General features: G+C 42.2%; 1 protein-coding gene across 1 annotated transcript; it reads left to right on the top strand.

Annotated features, from left to right (window-relative positions):
* The first annotated feature begins 95 nt into the window (after positions 1-95).
* Positions 96-19,192, top strand: LOC138667028 (zinc finger protein OZF-like). The gene is made up of 6 exons (XM_069755276.1): positions 96-232; positions 362-541; positions 624-747; positions 831-928; positions 3,195-3,285; positions 16,900-19,192. Exons 1-6 carry the CDS (start codon positions 155-157, stop codon positions 17,823-17,825), a joined length of 1,497 nt encoding a protein of 498 aa, XP_069611377.1. The 5' UTR covers positions 96-154; the 3' UTR covers positions 17,826-19,192.
* Positions 19,193-19,494: the final 302 nt, after the last annotated feature.

Genomic DNA, 19,494 nt, shown 5'->3' with positions numbered 1-19,494 from the left:
ATCATGTGACGCCGGTAACAGCTCTGGAGATTTCTTACATGGGATCTTTATGATGTTACATCGTCATTTTCTCCCCATTCAGGTCCCCACAATATCGGATCCTCTCAGTGGAGATCTTCTATATAAGAGAATTCTCCTGAGTGACCCTACAAGGATGGATAGGGACAGGGACAAGATGGCGGAGAGGATATTACACCTCACCCTAGAGATCCTCTTCCGGCTTACTGGAGAGGTGAGAGATTCTGATGACGTCACATTACATCATTCTTATCTATGGGAATAACAGATGGACAGAACTGGAGAGGTGAGGACTCTGGAAATGTCTGTAGTGAGATTTATTAATGTGTCTCTCCATAACCAGGATTACACAGTAGTGAAGAAGACATCTAGTGAGCGCTGTCAGGCCCCTGTGTCTGATGGATGGGGAAGACCCCTGAGCCCAATCACGGGGCCTCCACCTCACCCCCTGATACATGAGGACATCAATGACCAGAAGATCCTAGAACTCACCTACAAGATGATTGAGCTGCTAACTGGAGAGGTGACACTGCTGGGAATGCTGGGACATTATACAGTAACGCTATGGAGGGATCGAGGGATGATGGTATCATTGTATGTGTCAGGTTCCTATAAGGTGTCAGGATGTCACCGTCTATTTCTCCATGGAGGAGTGGGAGTATTTAGAAGGACACAAAGATCTGTACAAGGACGTCATGATGGAGGTTCCCCAGCCCCTCACATCACCAGGTAATAGACAGGACTAAATACACATGGCCTATAATTATCTGTATGTAAAGAATGAATTCAGTCCCTGTATGTGTTTCCTCCAGTTCTATCCAGTGAGAGGACAACACCAGAGAGATGTCCCCGTCCTCTTCTTCCACAGGACTGTAAACAAGAAAATCCCAATGTTCCTCAGGATCATCAGGTAGATGGAGAGAAGGTGTCATGAGATCTCCCCTATGATGTGTAGAAGGCTGTGAAGGTCTCGTATTCAGTCTTGCATTATCTACCAGTATTATACACTGAACGGACAATTGACTACATATGCAAATTGCCTCTTCAGAGAAAAAGAGGACTTGAACTCTATAGCACCACCTGTTGGAAGCAGCAATCCCACAAGTCACAATCAAACCTTTAACGAGTCTTGCAATATGACAGGATAAAAGCCAAATCAAAATCTCAATTCGCAGACAGTGTTTCGGGCTATTGGCCCTCGTCAGTGCAAAGTATGAGATTTAATTTGGCTAGGTGAGAGGCTCTGAACTGGGGTCTAAGGGGTAAAGTTTCTCCTTGTGGAGAGTAACATACCAGCTTTGGCTTGTCAAGGTAAGGAGGCTTATTCGCCGTGCAATGGTCCCCTGGGAAATTTTATACACAAATTGCCTCTTCAGAGAGGAAGAGGACTTGAACTCTATAGCGCCATCTGTTGGAAGTAGAGATCATACAAGTCACAATCAACCCTCTCACGAGTCTTGCAATATGACTTAGGATAAAAGCCAAATCAGAACCTGAATTTGCAGACACGGTTTTAAGGGCTATTGGCCCTCGGCAGTGCAAAGTATGAGATCTGATTACAGACACCGGCTCTCCTGATTCAAACTTTATTTTATTAAAATTCAACCCATGGTCCCGGAATGCAACAGAAAATGATGTGTCAGTTTCTATGTGAATGTACATTAGAATAAGAAAAGCAATCTGATTGACTTCAAACAAGGTACATGGATCATTGTTAGCATTAGGCTTGGTATTTCATAAACTGCCAACCTTGTGGGTTTTTTTAAGTTTCAAGAGTATACTAAAAATGTTGTGATTGAGGAATAACAACCAATGAAAGAGGATCCTGTAAACGTAAACAACTATACAAGGAAGATTTCAAGAATTGCTCCTTATAACAGATGAGACATATTCATGAAAATGTCAGCTGAATACAGCACTTGTGTCCAACTAATGTGATTGAATGCACTCGTTCCTCAGCAAAAATAACAGCAATTTCAATGCTATTTCTGCTGAAGACAAATAGAAAGGAAGGGCATCAGTTGACAAAACAAACCCTAAAAAATTAAATCACCGAGGAGTAGAAAATCATTATCAGGTCAGATGATTCCAGAATTTTGTTGCACCATGGAATGATGATGGGAGAGTTAGAATTTAGTACAAATAGTATGGATTCATGTATTTTTCTCTTTAGGTCACAACATTTTAGGCCGCTGGAGCTTTAGTAACAGTAGGGGGGATTTTCAGTATCTGCAAAAATCTAAGAGATCCATTGCGGTACTAAATGGAAGCCTCTAAAAATGTGGCCATTCAATGTATGTTTTATATCTGGTGGAGATGACAGGACAAAGCTGATCACAGACATTAGATATTGTCTGAATCTTCACACAATTTTCTAGCCATGGTGTCACGCTGTGACTGTTTGTGATTTAGGGAAAGGGTCCCTGAAACGTCCCTAGGGCTGGGGCCCTAACTATCCCTGCTTCCATAGGTACCTCTAAAGGTGAACAGGTTTGATCCACCAGCCTTACTGTTGTCCTGTTATTCCCTAAGCTGTCCTGTCCCCTTCCCCCAGGAGGCCTGGAACAGAAATGCTAGTGTATTAACACGTAAGACAGACGAAAGCAACAATCACTCACCAAAGGTAGAGAGGTATATAGGGAAGGGTAGGAATGTACAAACCAAATGGGAATAGGACAATGAGGAAAGCATGCACACAAAAACGTAACACACCAATCTCCAGTAGCAACAACAATATTCAATTCAGCACAGCATCCCCAAGGAGCAAGAAAGCAAAGCTTTCACTGGCAAGAAAGAGAAGGTCTGATCAGATTTTATAGGGAAAGGAAATGACCAGGTCAGGTAAAGCTATGAGATGGAGCTTCGAGGTTCTAGCCAGCATAGAAAGGGTTGTTAACTTCTTCAGCACCAAAGGAAACAAAATACATTTAATATGAAACACAAACACACAGGCTAAATGGAAGACCTTTGATTCACAATACGTAGTGATTTTCTAACCCCAGATCTCCCAGGAGGACGTGATCCACTCGTGATATATGAAGACTGTTGGTTACAATTATAAGCCTACTACTGCTTTCAGTTTTGATCATCATGTTAATTTGTGATCTTTTCTGTTCTTCTAAATCATTTCACCAAACGTCTTCATCTGTCTGTGACTTTTACAATCTTTGTTTCAGGGTGAAGATCTGCCCCATATTAATGCTGCAGAGACATATGTGAAGGGTGATGAGCAGTGTAAGGAGGAGATTCCTACAGATAACCGCACAGGTGAGTAGTGACCACTAAATGCCTAGAAATAACAGGCTCTACTCAGTCATTGGCTTGTAGAATTACGATGCAAGAGTTAGAGTTTGGTTATGTGTTTTTTTTAATATGCATTTTACTGACAGATAGATTTAGCACTTAAACAGAAAACATTCTTTTTAAAAAAATGTTTCATGAACGCATGTTGGGTGCAACATTTTCATTATTAATAATAACATCTTCAATACCCTTGAAGGCCATAGAGTTGGCAACCATGCAAGTTGGCTTAGTTTGTACTCTCCCTGGAAAATGGCCACAGGGGGCGGCACATGCTCAGATTCAAAACTCAGCATCGAGATCTCGGTGCCGAGATCTCAATCTGAGCATGCGCCGCCCCCGGCGGCCATTTTCACGGAGGCCACCGCATCACAGCAATGGATCTGCGGGGGCCTCCGGGCTTTCAGAAAATGCCAGCGGAGCCACCGCTGCACCACAGAGCACCAGCACTTCACCACAGAGCACAACGGCTGCACCACAGAGCATGACCGCCACACTAGCCTGGGAAGGGAGACTTCATCGCTCTGCAGCATTGGACCTGGACCACCGCCACAGTATTTTGTAAGTATATTCCAACTATAAGACACACACCCATTTTCACCAAAACATTTTTGGGAAAAAAGTGCATCTTATAGTCCGAAAAATATGGTAAGTACATTATAGGAAGCCTCCAGGTCTTCAGGACGAGGTTTTAGAGAATATTTAGAATTAATATTTGTTAAGGTTAATACGTCACTTTTCTTGACTTCCTTATGTGTAAGCATGCACTATGAAAAATAACATGTACATTTATGGCTGCATCCCTGCTGACTTGTTTCAGGCTCGTTCAAAGTCCCCCTTTTTATTATGCAAATAATTTCTTCATAATTCATATTACATAGTTACATTGGTTGAAAAAAGACCCAGGTCCATCCAGTTCAACCTTTCTCCACCAACTGTACATTTTCTCACTAAATTAACTATAACCCACAATGTTATATGTATTGAGTAAATACTGTAAGGAGTAGAAAAATGGGCTATTAAGTGGTTTGTGCAATGAGTAAAAATGTAGTTTGAAACTCGTCTGCGCTTTCTAGCACTGATGGATGGATTTTAATTAACATTCAATAAGCATGGATTTTAAGGACCATTTTGCTAGATTTTTTTTCTTTTCATATTACCGTAAGTATTCTTGCTATGTTTTTTTTTAGTTTGGGAGATTCTTTGCTTTAATTAAAGTATTATATGATTATCCTCGTTGTAATCTGGTCCAAATTTTTTGCTTATGATTCCATCATGAGATGCCAATAAGCTGCCATGAAAGTTAAGGGCCTTGAGGCACCACCACCACCATCTTTGTTCTCATAAGTATCCCGGTCTGTAGCTGGGCTTCATAGGAGATTGTAATTTTCACTGTGTAGAGCAATACTGAAGTATTTAAGTAAGTTATACTACACAATCACATGATCAGGACCCCCAGGGGGTCTAAAAGTTAATGAAAAATTAGTCTAAAGGTTTTTAAAAGTATTGAAAAAAAAAAGAAATGAAAAAGTACCGTATATACTCGAGTATAAGCTGACCCGAGTATAAGCCGAGATTCCTAATTTTGCCACAAAAAACTGGGAAAACTTAATGACTCGAGTATAAGCCTAAATATAAATATATAAAAATAAAAATAGATACCAATAAGAGTAAAATTAATTGAGACATCAGTAGGTTAAGTGTTTTTGAATATCCATATTGAATCAGGAGCCCCATATAATGCTCCATACAAAATACACCCCATATAATGCATCATAAAGTTTATGATGGGCCCCATAAGATGCTCCATACAAAAATATGCCCCATATAATGCTCCATAAAGTTTATGATGGGCTCCATAAGATCCTCCATACAAAAATATGCCCCATATAGTGCTGCACAAAGGTTGATTATGGCCCCATAAGGTGCTCCATAGAAACATTTGCCCCATATAATGTGCATAAAGGTTGATTATGGCTCCATAAGATGCTCCATAGAAACATTTGCCCCATATAATGTGCATAAATGTTGATTGTGGCCCCATAAGATGCTCCATTGAAACATTTGCCCCATACAATCCTGCATAAAGGTTAATAATGGCCCCATAAGATGCTCCATAGAAACATTTGCCCCATATAATGCTGCATAAAGGTTGATTATGGCCTCATAACATGCTCCATAGAAAGATTTGCCCCATATAATGCTGCATAAAGGTTGATTATGGCTCCATAAGATGCTTCATAGAAAATGTGCCCCATATAATGCTGCACAAAGGTTGATTATGGCCCCATAAGATGCTCCATAGAATATTATGCCCCATATGCTGCTGCTACTAAAAAAAAAAGTGACATACTCACCTCTTGTCCTGAGCAGGTGGGGACACCGGCACTTGCGATATTCACCTCTCCCCGTTCCACCGCTACGCGCCACTCTGTCTTTCGGGTCTCTGCTGTGACTGTTCAGGCAGAGGGAGCGGCGCACACACTAAACACATCATCGCGCCCTCTGACCTGAACATCACAGCCAGAAGACGCGGAAGACACAGCACGGCAGTGGAACGGGGACAGGTGAATATCGCATGGCTCACTCTCCACTGTCATACTCTCCCTCCAGGCATGGTCCCTGCTTCTCCGATGTGATGGTCTCTGACACCGGCAGCTTGTTCCTGTGTTCAGCGGTCACATGGTACCGCTCATTAAAGTAATGAATATGCGCTCCACCCCTATGGGAGTGGAGTCACGTCCATATTCATTACTTTAATGAGGAACCACGTGATCGCTGAACACAAGAAGAGCTGCCAGCGCCCGGTGACCATCGGAGAAGCAGGGACCGCGCCAGGAGCAGGTGAGTATGATGTGACAGCCGCACTCCTGCCGCACCCCCTCCCCCACCGACCCCCTGGGACAATGACTCGAGGCGGAAAGCATATTTGGTATCAACACTTCCGTAAGAGTATGAATTATTAAAATACAACATTGTTTAACTTGTAAAGGTTGCAACCATATTTTTTAACTATGTTCCGCATTTTTGTAAACTACCAAAATATAAAAAAGAAAAAGTTTGGTATTACTGTAATCATTCTGACCTGAAAAACCACTTTGCCAGGTAATTTTTACCTTCCACTGAGCAACTTAAAAATTAAACTCCCAAATATCGTAGAATTAACTTTTTTTCCCATAATTTCAATCCACTTGGAATTTGTTTCCTGTTTTTCACTACATGATGGTAAAATAAATGCTATCAAACATAACTACAACTTATCCAGTAAAATCGCAAGCGTTTCTGAGGCTACATCGACAGAAAAATAAAAAAATGAAATTGTAAAAAAACAAAATCGTCACCATCAAAAAGGGGTTTAGTGTTTACACAGATCACATCCCTAGAGACATGTGCGGCTGAGAATATTCCAACCACTGAGGATCTTCCTTCAATAAAGAAACAGTAAATCTAGCATGCTGTTTTTCGGAGCAAAGGATGAAGATTAACCCCTTAACGACCGCCGATACGCCTTTTAACGGCGGTAGTTAAGGGTACTTAAACCACAGCGTCGTTAATTATGAGAGCTGTGGAAAAAGTGTATAGCGCCCCCCAGAGTCAGATTTTCTGATTCGGGTCGGCATTTACCGACCCCCGGGTTGCGATCTTCGGTATTAACCGTTTATCGGCAACCGCAAAAAAGTCCGCTGTGCCATTTAATTTCTCTGTCTTCTGATGTGATCGCACATCAGAGGACAGATAAATGGGTTCGCCAATCCCCCCTGTACCTCCTGGTGCTCCTCGTGCTTCCCCCCATGAGCGCTGCCATCTTCTTCCGTTTAGAAAATGGTGGGCGCATGCACAGTAACATAGTAACATAGTTAGTAAGGCCTAAAAAAGACATTTGTCCATCCAGTTCAGCCTATATTCCATCATAATAAATCCTCAGATCTACGTCCTTCTACAGAACCTAATAATTGTATGATACAATATTGTTCTGCTCCAGGAAGACATCCAGGCCTCTCTTGAACCCCTCGACTGAGTTTGCCATCACCACCTCCTCAGGCAAGCAATTCCAGATTCTCACTGCCCTAACAGTAAAGAATCCTCTTCTATGTTGGTGGAAAAACCTTCTCTCCTCCAGACGCAAAGAATGCCCCCTTGTGCCCGTCACCTTCCTTGGTATAAACAGATCCTCAGCGAGATATTTGTATTGTCCCCTTATATACTTATACATGGTTATTAGATCGCCCCTCAGTCGTCTTTTTTCTAGACTAAATAATCCTAATTTCGCTAATCTATCTGGGTATTGTAGTTCTCCCATCCCCTTTATTAATTTTGTTGCCCTCCTTTGTACTCTCTCTAGTTCCATTATATCCTTCCTGAGCACCGGTGCCCAAAACTGGACACAGTACTCCATGTGCGGTCTAACTAGGGATTTGTACAGAGGCAGTATAATGCTCTCATCATGTGTATCCAGACCTCTTTTAATGCACCCCATGATCCTGTTTGCCTTGGCAGCTGCTGCCTGGCACTGGCTGCTCCAGGTAAGTTTATCATTAACTAGGATCCCCAAGTCCTTCTCCCTGTCAGATTTACCCAGTGGTTTCCCGTTCCGTGTGTAATGGTGATATTGATTCCTTCTTCCCATGTGTATAACCTTACATTTATCATTGTTAAACCTCATCTGCCACCTTTCAGCCCAAGTTTCCAACTTATCCAGATCCATCTGTAGCAGAATACTATCTTCTCTTGTATTAACTGCTTTACATAGTTTTGTATCATCTGCAAATATCGATATTTTACTGTGTAAACCTTCTACCAGATCATTAATGAATATGTTGAAGAGAACAGGTCCCAATACTGACCCCTGCGGTACCCCACTGGTCACAGCGACCCAGTTAGAGACTATACCATTTATAACCACCCTCTGCTTTCTATCACTAAGCCAGTTACTAACCCATTTACACACATTTTCCCCCAGACCAAGCATTCTCATTTTGTGTACCAACCTCTTGTGCGGCACGGTATCAAACGCTTTGGAAAAATCAAGATATACCACGTCCAATGACTCACCGTGGTCCAGCCTATAGCTTACCTCTTCATAACAACTGATTAGATTGGTTTGACAGGAGCGATTTCTCATAAACCCATGCTGATATGGAGTTAAACAGTTATTCTCATTGAGATAATCCAGAATAACATCCCTCAGAAACCCTTCAAATATTTTACCAACAATAGAGGTTAGACTTACTGGCCTATAATTTCCAGGTTCACTTTTAGAGCCCTTTTTGAATATTGGCACCACATTTGCTATGCGCCAATCCTGCGGAACAGACCCTGTCGCTATAGAGTCCCTAAAAATAAGAAATAATGGTTTATCTATTACATTACTTAGTTCTCTTAGTTCTCGTGGGTGTATGCCATCCGGACCCAGAGATTTATCTATTTTAATCTTATTTAGCCGGTTTCGAACCTCTTCTTGGGCAGTAAACCCGCCGAGATCTGAGCAAAGGATGAAGATTAACCCCTTAATGACCGCCGATATGCCTTTTAACGGCGGTAGTTAAGGGTATTTAAACCACAGTGCAGTTAATTAACGGTGCTGTGGCAAAAGTGTATAGCGCCCACCCAGAGTCAGATTTTCTCCGGGGTCTCGGCTGCCGGGGGTAGCCGAGACCCCAAAGAACATGATCTGGGTCGGTTTGCGTTCGCCGGTATTAACCGTATACCGGGGATTGCAAAAAAAAGTCAGCTGTCCTCAGATGATCGCGCATCAGAGGACAGAGAAATAGGGTCCTCGATCACCCCCCGATACTTACCAGTGTCTCCCAGTGCTCCTCGGCCCTCCTGCTTCATTCCATGGGCGCCCCCATCTTCTTCCGGCACCCGGCAACAATAGGAAGAATTTTCCTATTGGTGATCAAAATTAAAAAAAAGTTAATAAACCCTTCCTTTATCACCCCCTTACTTCTGAAAAAATAATAAAACAAAGAAGATGTATTTATTTCCATTTTCCAATTAGGGTTAGAGTTGGGCTAAAGTTAGGGTTAGGGTTGGGGCTAAAGTTAGGGTTAGGGGCTAGGGTTAGGGTTGAGGCTAAAGTTAGGGTTGGGGCTAAAGTTAGGGTTAAGGGCTAGGGTTAGGGTTTGGGCTAAAGTTAGGGTTAGGGATGGGGCTAAAGTTAGGGTTAGGGTTGGGGCTAAAGTTAGGGTTAGGGCTAAAGTTAGGGTTGGGACTAAAGTTAGGGTTGGGACTAAAGTTAAGGTTAGAGTTGGGATTAGGGTTAAGGTTGGGATTAGAGTTAGGGTTAATTTTAAGGTTATGTTTGGGATTAGGGTTAAGATTGGGATTAGGGTTATTGTTAGGGTTGGGATTAGTGTTAGGGGTGTGGTTAGTGTTATGGTTAGGGTTGGGATTAGGGGTGTGTTGAAATAAGTATTATAGTTAGGGTTGGGATTAGGGTTAGGGGTGTGTTGGGGTAAGGGTTATAGTTATGGTTGGGATTAGGGTTAGGGTTCTGTTGGGATTAGGGTTGTGATTAGTGTTATGGTTAGGGTTGGGATTAGGGTTAGGGGTGTGTTGGGGTTAGGGTTGTGATTAGAGTTATGGTTGGGATTAGGGTTAAGGGTGTGTTGAGGTTAGGGTTGTGATTAGGGTTATGGTTAGGGGTGTGTTGGGGTTAGGGTTGTGATTAGGATTATGGATAGGGTTAGGATTAAGGTAAGGGGTGTGTTGGGGTTAGGGTTGAAGTTAGAATTGGGGGTTTCTACTGTTTAGGTACATCAGGTGGTCTCCAAACGCGACATGGCACCACCATTGATTCCAGCCAATGTTGCGTTCAAAAAGTCAAATGGTGCTCCCTCCCTTCTGAGTTCTGCCTTGTGCCCAAACAGTGGTTTACCTCCACATATGGGGAATCAAGGTACTCAGGACAAATTGGACAACAACTTTTGGGATCCAGTTTCTCCTGTTACCCTTGGGAAAATAAAAAAAAATTGGGGGCTAAAAAATCATTTTTGTGGAAAAAAAATGATTTTTTATTTTCATGGCTCTGCATTATAAACTTCTGTGAAGCACTTGGGCATTAAAAGTGCTCACCACACATCTAGATAAGTTCCTTGGGGGGTCTAGTTTCCAAAATGGGGTCACTTGTGGGATTTCTACCGTTTAGGCAAGTTAGGGGCTCTGCAAACGCAACATAACGCCCGCAGACCATTCTATCAAAGTCTGCATTCCAAAAGGGCACTCCTTCCCGGCCAAGCTATACGCCCAAACAGTGGTCCCCCCCACATATAGGGTATCAGTGTACAGGACAAATTGCACAACAACTTTCATAGTCCAATTTATCCTGTTAACTTTGTGAAAGTTAAAATTTGGAGGTAAAAAGATCATTTTTGTTGAAAAAAAAAGATTTTTTTTATTTTCACGACTCTGCATTATAAACTTCTGTGAAGCACTTGGGGGTTTATAGTACTCACCACTAGGGTTGAGCGACTTTTGTTTTTATAGGATTGGGTCGGATTTCACGAAACCCGACTTTTTCAAAAGTCGGGTCGAGTGAAATCAGCCAATCCTATAGAAAAGTCGGGGTCAGCCGAAACACGAAATCCAATGCAGTGCATTGGGTTTCTAATGGTTCCCAGGGTCTGAAGGAGAGGAAACTCTCCTTCAGGCCCTGCGATCCATATTAATGTGTAAAATAAAGAATAAAAATAAAAAATATTGCTATACTCACCCTCGGACGCGCCCTGGTTGTAACCGGGAGCCTTCCTTCCTAAGAATCAGCGCTTGAAGGACCTTTCGATGACGTCACGGCTTGTGATTGGTCGCGTGATCGGTCACATGGGCGTCACGCGACCAATCACAAGCCGCGACGTCATCGAAAGGTCCTTCAAGCGCTGATTCTTAGGAAGGAAGGCTGCGGGTTAGAACCAGGGCGCGTCCGAGGGTGAGTATATACCTATTATATACCTATTAGGAATATACTCACCCTCGGACGCGCCCTGGTTCTAACCCGCAGCCTTCCTTCCTAAGAATCAGCGCTTGAAGGACCTTTCGATGACGTCGCGGCTTGTGATTGGTCGCGTGACGCCCATGTGACCGCTCACGCGACCAATCACAAGCCGCGACGTCATTGAAAGGTCCTTCAAGCGCTGATTCTTAGGAAGGAAGGCTCCCGGTTACAACCAGGGCGCGTCCGAGGGTGAGTATAGCAATATTTTTTATTTTTATTCTTTATTTTACACTTAAATCTGAATTCCGATACCGATTCCCGATATCTTAAACATATCGGGAATCGGTATCGGAATTCCGATTCCAGTTCAGAAGATCGCCGACCTCATGGCCGACCCCACACAGGGGTCGGGTCGAGTTTCATGAAACCTGACTTTGCCAGAAGTCAGCGACTTCTGAATCTGGCCGACCCGTTTCGCTCAACCCTACTCACCACACTTCTTTATAAGATCTTGGGGGTCTAGTTTCCAAAATGGGGTCACTTGTGGGGGGTTTCTACTGCTTAGGTACATCAGGGACTCTGCAAATGCAACATGACACCCGCAGACCATTCCATCAAAGTCTGCTTTTTAAAACATCACTACTTCTCTTCCAAGCCCCGATGTGTGCCCAAACAGTGGTCCCCCCCCACATATGGGGTATCAGCGTAGTCAGGACAAGCTAGACAACAACTTTTGTGGTCCAATTTCTCCTGTTACCCTTGTGAAAATAAAATATTGTGGGCTAAAAAATCATTTTTGAGGAAAAGAAAAAGATTTTATAATTTCATGGCTCTGCGTTATAAACGTTTGTGAAGCACTTGGGGTTCAAAGTGCTCACAACACATCTACATAAGTTCCCTAAGGGGTCTAGTTTATAAAATGGTGTCAATTGTGGGGGGTTTCCACTGCTTAGGCACATCAGGGGCTTCCCAAAAGCGACATGGCGCCTGATCTCAATTCCAGCCAATTCTGCATTGAAAATGTCAAACGGCGATCCTTCCTTTCCGAGCTCTGCCATGCGCCCAAACAGTAGTTTACCCCACATATGGGGTATCAGCATACTCAGGACAAATTGCACAATATCTTTAGTGGTCTAAATTCTCCTCTTACCCTTGTGAAAATAAAAATTTGGGGGCTAAAATTAATTTTTGTGGAAAAAATACAATTTTTTATTTTCATGGCTCTACGTTATAAACTTCTGTGAAGCACTTGGGGGGGGTTCAAAGTGCTCACCACACATCTAGATAAATTCCTTAAGGGGTCTATTTCCAAAATGGTGTCACATGTGGGGGGTTTCCACTGTTTAGGTACATCAGGGGCCAATTCTGCATTGAAAAAGTCAAACGGCGCTCCTTCTCTTCCAAGCTCTGCTGTGCTCCCAAACAGTGGTTTGCCCCCACATATGAGGTATCGGCGTATTCAGGAGAAATTGCACAACACATTTTGTGGTTCATTTTCTCTTTTGAAAATAAAAAAAGTTGGTTCTGAAGTAAAATGTTCGTAAAAAAAAGTTAAATGTGAATATTTTCCTTCCACATTGCTTCAGTTCCTGAGAAGCACGTAAAGAGTTAGTAAACTTCTTGAATTTGGTTTTGAGCACCTTGAGGGGTATAGTTTTTAGAATGGTGCCACTTTAGGGTATTTTCTGCCTTGTACACCCCTCAAAGTGACTTTAAATGTGAGATGGTCCTAAAAAATAATGGTTTTGTAAATTTTGTTGTAAAAATGAGAAATCGATGGTCAACTTTTAACCCTTATAACTTCCTACCAAAAAAAAACTTTGTTTCCAAAATTATGCTGAGGTAAAACAGACATGTGGCAAATGTTATTTATTAACTATATTATGTGACATATCTTTCTGATTTAAGGGCATAAAAATTCAAAGTTTGAAAATTGCAAAATTTACAAAATTTTCACCATATTTCCATTTTTTTCATAAATAAATGCAAGAAATATAGAAGACATTTTACCACTAACATGAAGTACAATATGTCACAAAAAAATATTCTCAGAATCAGCGGGATCCGTTAAAGCGTTCCAGAGTTATAACCTCATAAAGGGATAGTGGTCCGAATTGTAAAAATTGGCCTGGCCATTAAGCTGCAAATTGGCTCTGTCATTAACGGGTTAAAATAAAATTTACAATGGAAAAGTAGAAAATTAATCAGATACATTTTCCTTGGGTTCAGTACCGGATGATGGTGCTAAAGTTGCAGAGCTGCAGCAGTAAAGAAACTTCCAAAGTTGGCCACCTCATTGTCCATCTGAGAGAAACAATGACTTGATCCATCTCCCAGTCTCTCTGTCCATCTTAATGATATTTGTCAGTTATACAGTCATGATTATACTCACCCCACACGGTGAGGCAAATTATGGAGAACTTAATACTATCCAAAACAGAGAGTAGGTTACCTATTCATTACCCTTGAACAGGGAATTGGACTGCACTGCATTAAGTCTCCAAGTCACCCAAACAATTACCGTATATACTCGACTATAAGCCGACCCGAGTATAAGCCGAGGCACCTATTTTTGCCACGGAAAACTGGGTAAGCTTACTGACTCGAGTATAAGCCGGGTATGCATTGTCCCCTCATACCTGTCCTGCTATGTGTGGCTCCCCCCGTCGCTGTCCTGGTATGAATGCCTACCCATCCCTGTTTTTGTCTGCATGCCTCCTATGTCCCTGTCATTGTATTCATGCCTCCCCCTTCCCTGTCCTGGTATGAATGCCTCCCCGTCCCTGCCCCTGTCTGTATGCCTCCCCCGTTCCATCCCTGTATGCATGCATCCCCCTTCCTTGTCCTGGTATAAATGCCTTCCTCATACCGTCCCTGTATGCATGCCTCCCTCGTTCCGTACCTGTATGCATGCCTCCCCGTTCCGTCCCTGTGTGCATGCCTCCCCCGTTCTGTCCCTGCATGCATGCCTCCCCGTTCCATCCCTGTATTCATGCCTCCTTATCCCCTATCCCTGTGTGCATGTTTCCTATTGAAAAAAAACCCAAAAACATTATAGTCACCTACCTGCGTGCCCTGGGTGCTGGCATCTTGTTCAACCGCCAGCACCTGCTTGCAGCTCCTCCTGTGCTCAGCGGTCACGTGGTACCGCTCATTAAGGTGGTGAATATGCGCTCCATCCCTATGGGAGTGGAGATGCGTCCATATTAATCACCTTAAACAGAGGTACCACATGACCGCTCAGCACAGGAAGAGCTGCAGGCTGGCGTCAATGGCCAGAACTAGATGCAGTGCCAGCACCGAGGGCGCGCAGGTAGGTGAGTACGATGTGTGCGCTGACTCCTGGCACTCGCTGCTCTGCCACTCCCCCTCCCCCACCGGCTTTCTGTTCCATGACTCGTGTATAAGCCGAGGGGGGGCGTTTTCAGCACAAAAAAATGTGCTGAAAATCTCGGCTTATACATGAGTATATACGATAGTTGCTAAATGGCATGTTACAGTTCATGACGACAAAATCAAAATAAATGAACTGGGGTGTTAGCTGGTATATATGCAAAGTGTAGGGGAATGTTCACATTGGCTATGAACCCCTTCACGATATATGACGTATATGTATGTCATATGTCGTTACCCGACCTCGATAGGGTCTGGCGCTGAGCCTTTAACAGGCGCAGGTGAATTAGAGCTCATTCACTGCTGTTTACCAGTTAAATCTTTGACAGCGGGATTTAACAAGTGTCAAGTCAGAAGCGCGTCGGCGCTTCTGTCACGTAATCGGGGACGCCGATGGGTTATCATGATGGCCGGGGCTCTGCATTAGACCCCCATGCCTGTCATTACGATATTCCTGAGAATATCGTGGCTGTCTTTCATAGGATATTGTGATTTTTCTATACATAGATCACAGCTTTAAGTCTCCTAAGGGGCCTATTAAGCAAATATAAAGTGAAAAAAATGTTATTAAAAATATGAAAAAGATTGAAAAAACACAAAAGTTCACATCACGCTCCTTTTTATCCCATTGAAAATAATGAAAAAAAAAATTATTTGGTATCACTGCGTTCAGAAATGTCTGATCTATCAAAATATAAAATGAATTAATCAAATCAGTAAACGGCTTACAAGAAAAAATTGAAATACCAGAATTAATTTTGGGGGGCAGTCACAATATTACAATAGAATATAATAACAGGTGATCAAAACATCATACCTACCCCATAATGGTGTGAATAAAAATGTCAGGGGCACAAAAAAAAGCCATCACATCATACAAATTTTGGAAAAATGTTTTCACCACATAAAAAATAAAATGTTCATGTTTGGGAAATCATATTGCCATGTCTATTTTACAATATATTGAACATGGTAAATAGAAAAAAAAGAAAAAAAACTATCGTGGAATTGCACTTGGATTTTTTCCCCAGTTTAAAGTACACTATATGGTAAAATCAATGGAGTCATATAAAAGTACAATTCGTCCCTCAAAAAAAACAACCCTCATATGGCTATATTGACAGAAAAATAAAAAAGATACGGCTCTTGAAAAAGGGAAAGAAAAAATGAAAACGAAAAAAAAAAAAGGGAAATGTCCATGGCATGAATAGGACAGTTCGAGTTTAGGACTGTCCCGACTGGGTACACCTTGGCACTGGTGGGATGGCTTTTATGATCTTTTAAAAAAAAAAAACAGTGTTTACTAAGTACCCTATGTTATTTATATGCACTTTTGCTTTTTACTTACTTATAGCAGGATATAACGTATTTTTCGGATCATAAGACGCTTTGAATTATAAGATGCCCCCCAAATTTTGAGGAGAAAATAGGAAAAAAATTTTTTTTAATAAAATGGTGGTGCTTCTTATAATCCATGCATCTTATTGCTTACTGGGGGTGGTGGCTGCGGTGAAGTGTAGTACCAGGGTCGCTGCTGGAGGAGGAGGCAGGAGTGGGATGATGCTGCAGGCCGCAGGTTGGGATGAGGGGGTATTCCGATGTGCGGCGAGCCGCTGCGGATGTCCGAGATTTCCATCTATGCATGCGCCACCCTCCGGCAGCCATTTTCCCGGAATCCACCGCACAAGAAAACATGGAACTGTGGGGGCTCTGGCCTTTCACAAAATGTCAACAGAGCCTCCACAGCATTGGAGACACCCGCAGCAGCACTGGACACCCCCGCAGCACCAGCGGACAACACTGCAGCACCACCAGGCACCCGCAGCACTGCCGGATACCCCCTCATCCCAGCCTGCGGCCTGCAGCAGCGGTACTCGTAAGGTATATCCGCATTATAAGACGCACCCCCATTTCCCCCAAAAATTTGGGTGGAAAAGTGCGTCTTATAATCCGAAAGATACAATATGTTAATTTTGTTTCTCTCTTAGGTTTTGTCAGCTTAAGACGACAACATGGTCAAAGATGTCTAAGTACGAAATATGGCAGAATGTAGGTTAAGAACAAACCAGGGTCGATTTATAATAGTGTTACAAGACTACTGTTTCCGTCATTGTCCTAGTCAGATAAAAATTGAATTTGATTTCAAATTGTCAACATTTTTATGCTATATTTATTACCATATTAAAATTAATATATTTTAAAAGAAGTGGTTTTGAGAAATAAAAAAAAAATATATGTCAATTTTATTTTTACAGATGACTGGACCATGAGGTTAGAGAAATCTGTGATATTTTCAAATTTTAAAGAAGATAAATATGAAGACCATGCCATTTTCCAAGAAACACATACAGCCTTTGACAGTAAACATCTATCATCTGATCCTTTTGAAGAGATTATATCTACTGATTCATCACAGAGTGTTAAGCAAAATAAATATAACCAAAGGGATGATAAAGATCAAAGAGCTCTCAGAAGTAAGAGGCAATTTTCATGCTCAGTATGTGGGAAATATTTTCAAGACAAATCATCACTTCATAAACATCAGAAAATTCACACAGGGGTGAAGCCATTTTCTTGTTCAGAATGTGGGAAATGTTTTAGAGACAAATCAGCTCTTAGTAGACATCTGAGAACTCACACTGGAGAGAAACCATTTTCATGTTCAGAATGTGGGAAATATTTTAGAGACAAATCAACTCTTGTTACGCATCAGAGAATTCACACAGGGGAAAAGGAGTTTTCATGTTCAAAATGTGGAAAATCTTTTACACACAAATCAACTCTTGTTAATCATGAGAAAATCCACACAGGGGAGAAGCCATTTTCATGTTCAGAATGTGGAAGATGTTGTGCTACGAAATTTGATCTTGCTAAACATCTCAGAGTTCACACAGGGGAGAAGCCATTTTCTTGTTTAGAATGTGGGAAATGTTTTACAGAGAAATCAAATCTTATTAAACATCAAAGACATCGCACGGGAGAAAAAAGATTTTCATGCTCAGAATGTGGAAAATGTTTTACAGAAAAATCAACTCTTAATGATCATCATAGAATTCACACAGGGGAAAAGCCATTTTCGTGTGCAGAATGTGGGAAATGTTTTAATAGGAAAACAAATCTTGTAAAACATCAGAAAATTCACACAGGGAAGAGCCATTCTCTTGTTCAAAATGTTTTATAAATGCATTAAATTTTGTCACACATCAGAGAAGTCACACAGAAGTACCGTATATATACTCGTGTATAAGCCGAGTTTTTCTGCACATTTTTTGTGCTGAAAACACCTCCATGGGTTTTTACACGAGTCATTGACCAAGAAAGATGGTGGGGGAGGGGGAGTGGCGGAGCAGCAGGTCACAGAGGCAGGAGCCATTCGCTGCAGCTGAAGCCTGTGCCCTGCTAAAGAGAAATGAATATTAACTGGCAGTGAATATTAATTTCTCTTATAGCACGCACAGTCACAGCTGCAGCCATTGGCTTCCAGCAGCGGCCGGGCTAGCACAGGTGCCTACTCATTAAGGTAATGAATATTCACCTCTCTCCACTCCCATAGGCGTGGAGTGAATATTAATTACCTTAATGAGCGAGGACACATGATCGCTTGGTCGGAAGAGCTGCTGGCACCAGAACGAGATGCAGCGAGGGCGCACAGGAAAGGTAAGTAGGATGTTTGGTTTTTTAATAGGAACTATACATACAAGGATAGGGATGGGAAGCTATGCATACAAGGACAGGGATCGGGAAGTCATGCATACAAGGACAGGGATGGGGAGCCATGCATACCAGGATAGGGATGAGGGTACAATTCAAACCTGGCTTATACTTGAGTCAATACATTTTCCCAGTTTTTCGTGGCAAAATTAGGTGCCTCTGCTTGTACTCGGGTCGACTTATACACGAGTATATATGGTAATTTTTATGCTCAAAATGTGGGGAAAGTTTTAACAACAAATTTAATATTATTGTACATAAGATATGTACAATATGTTTAGTTTTAACAACAAATTTAATATTATTGTACATAAGATATGTTACACAGGGAGATATCTATTTTCATTTATCTTTTAATTATTTACTTGTCAAATTGTATGAGTTGAAATAAGAAAAATAGTTACTGTCAATGTAAAGTCCAATTTCATACAAGAGAACAGGAAACCAATTTAAAACACAAAATGATGATTAAAGAATGTTTTTAATTACCAATAAACATCTGTTGTCAAAAAGAATTCAATACAAGCAACTATAAGCGGATTGGGCACTGTATTAGATTCACTCATCTATTAGTACCGTATTTTTCGGACTATAAGACACACTGGACCATAAGACACACCCCAAATTTTCAGAAGGAAAATAGGGAAAAAATAATTAATGTGTCAAATGGGGGGTCTGTCTTACAGTCCGTATTCAGCTTACCGGGGGGATCGGCAGTGCTGGTGGAGCACACAGGGGGGTGTTCGGTGGTCCGTTGATATGACTCCGATCCCAGACTGGTTCAGTGGAGCTAGTGGTGTGGTTCGGCGGTGCTAGTGGTGCGGGGGCTCCGCTGATATTTTCATCGATTGCTGTAATGTGGTGGCCTCAGGGAAAACCCACCCCAGGCTGGTACGGCAAATTTGTCTTTGCCGAGATCTCAATCTGACCATGCACCGCCCTCCGGGCTTTCACAAAATGCCAGTGGAGCCCCCCGCACCACAGAGCACCGCTGCACCAGCCTGGGAAGGGAGTATGATTATCGCTCTGCAGCGTCAGACCGGGACCGCTGCAGAATTGCCCGACTCCTGCTGCCGTGACACTACTTGTATATACCGACTATTAGACGCACCCCCATTTTCCACAAAAAATTTTTGGGA

The sequence above is a fragment of the Ranitomeya imitator genome, chromosome 2 (assembly GCF_032444005.1).
Source record: "Ranitomeya imitator isolate aRanImi1 chromosome 2, aRanImi1.pri, whole genome shotgun sequence".
Taxonomy (NCBI): Eukaryota; Metazoa; Chordata; class Amphibia; order Anura; family Dendrobatidae; genus Ranitomeya; species Ranitomeya imitator.
The sequence above is the reverse complement of the archived record's forward strand: the minus strand, read 5'-3'. Positions and strand labels throughout refer to the sequence as shown.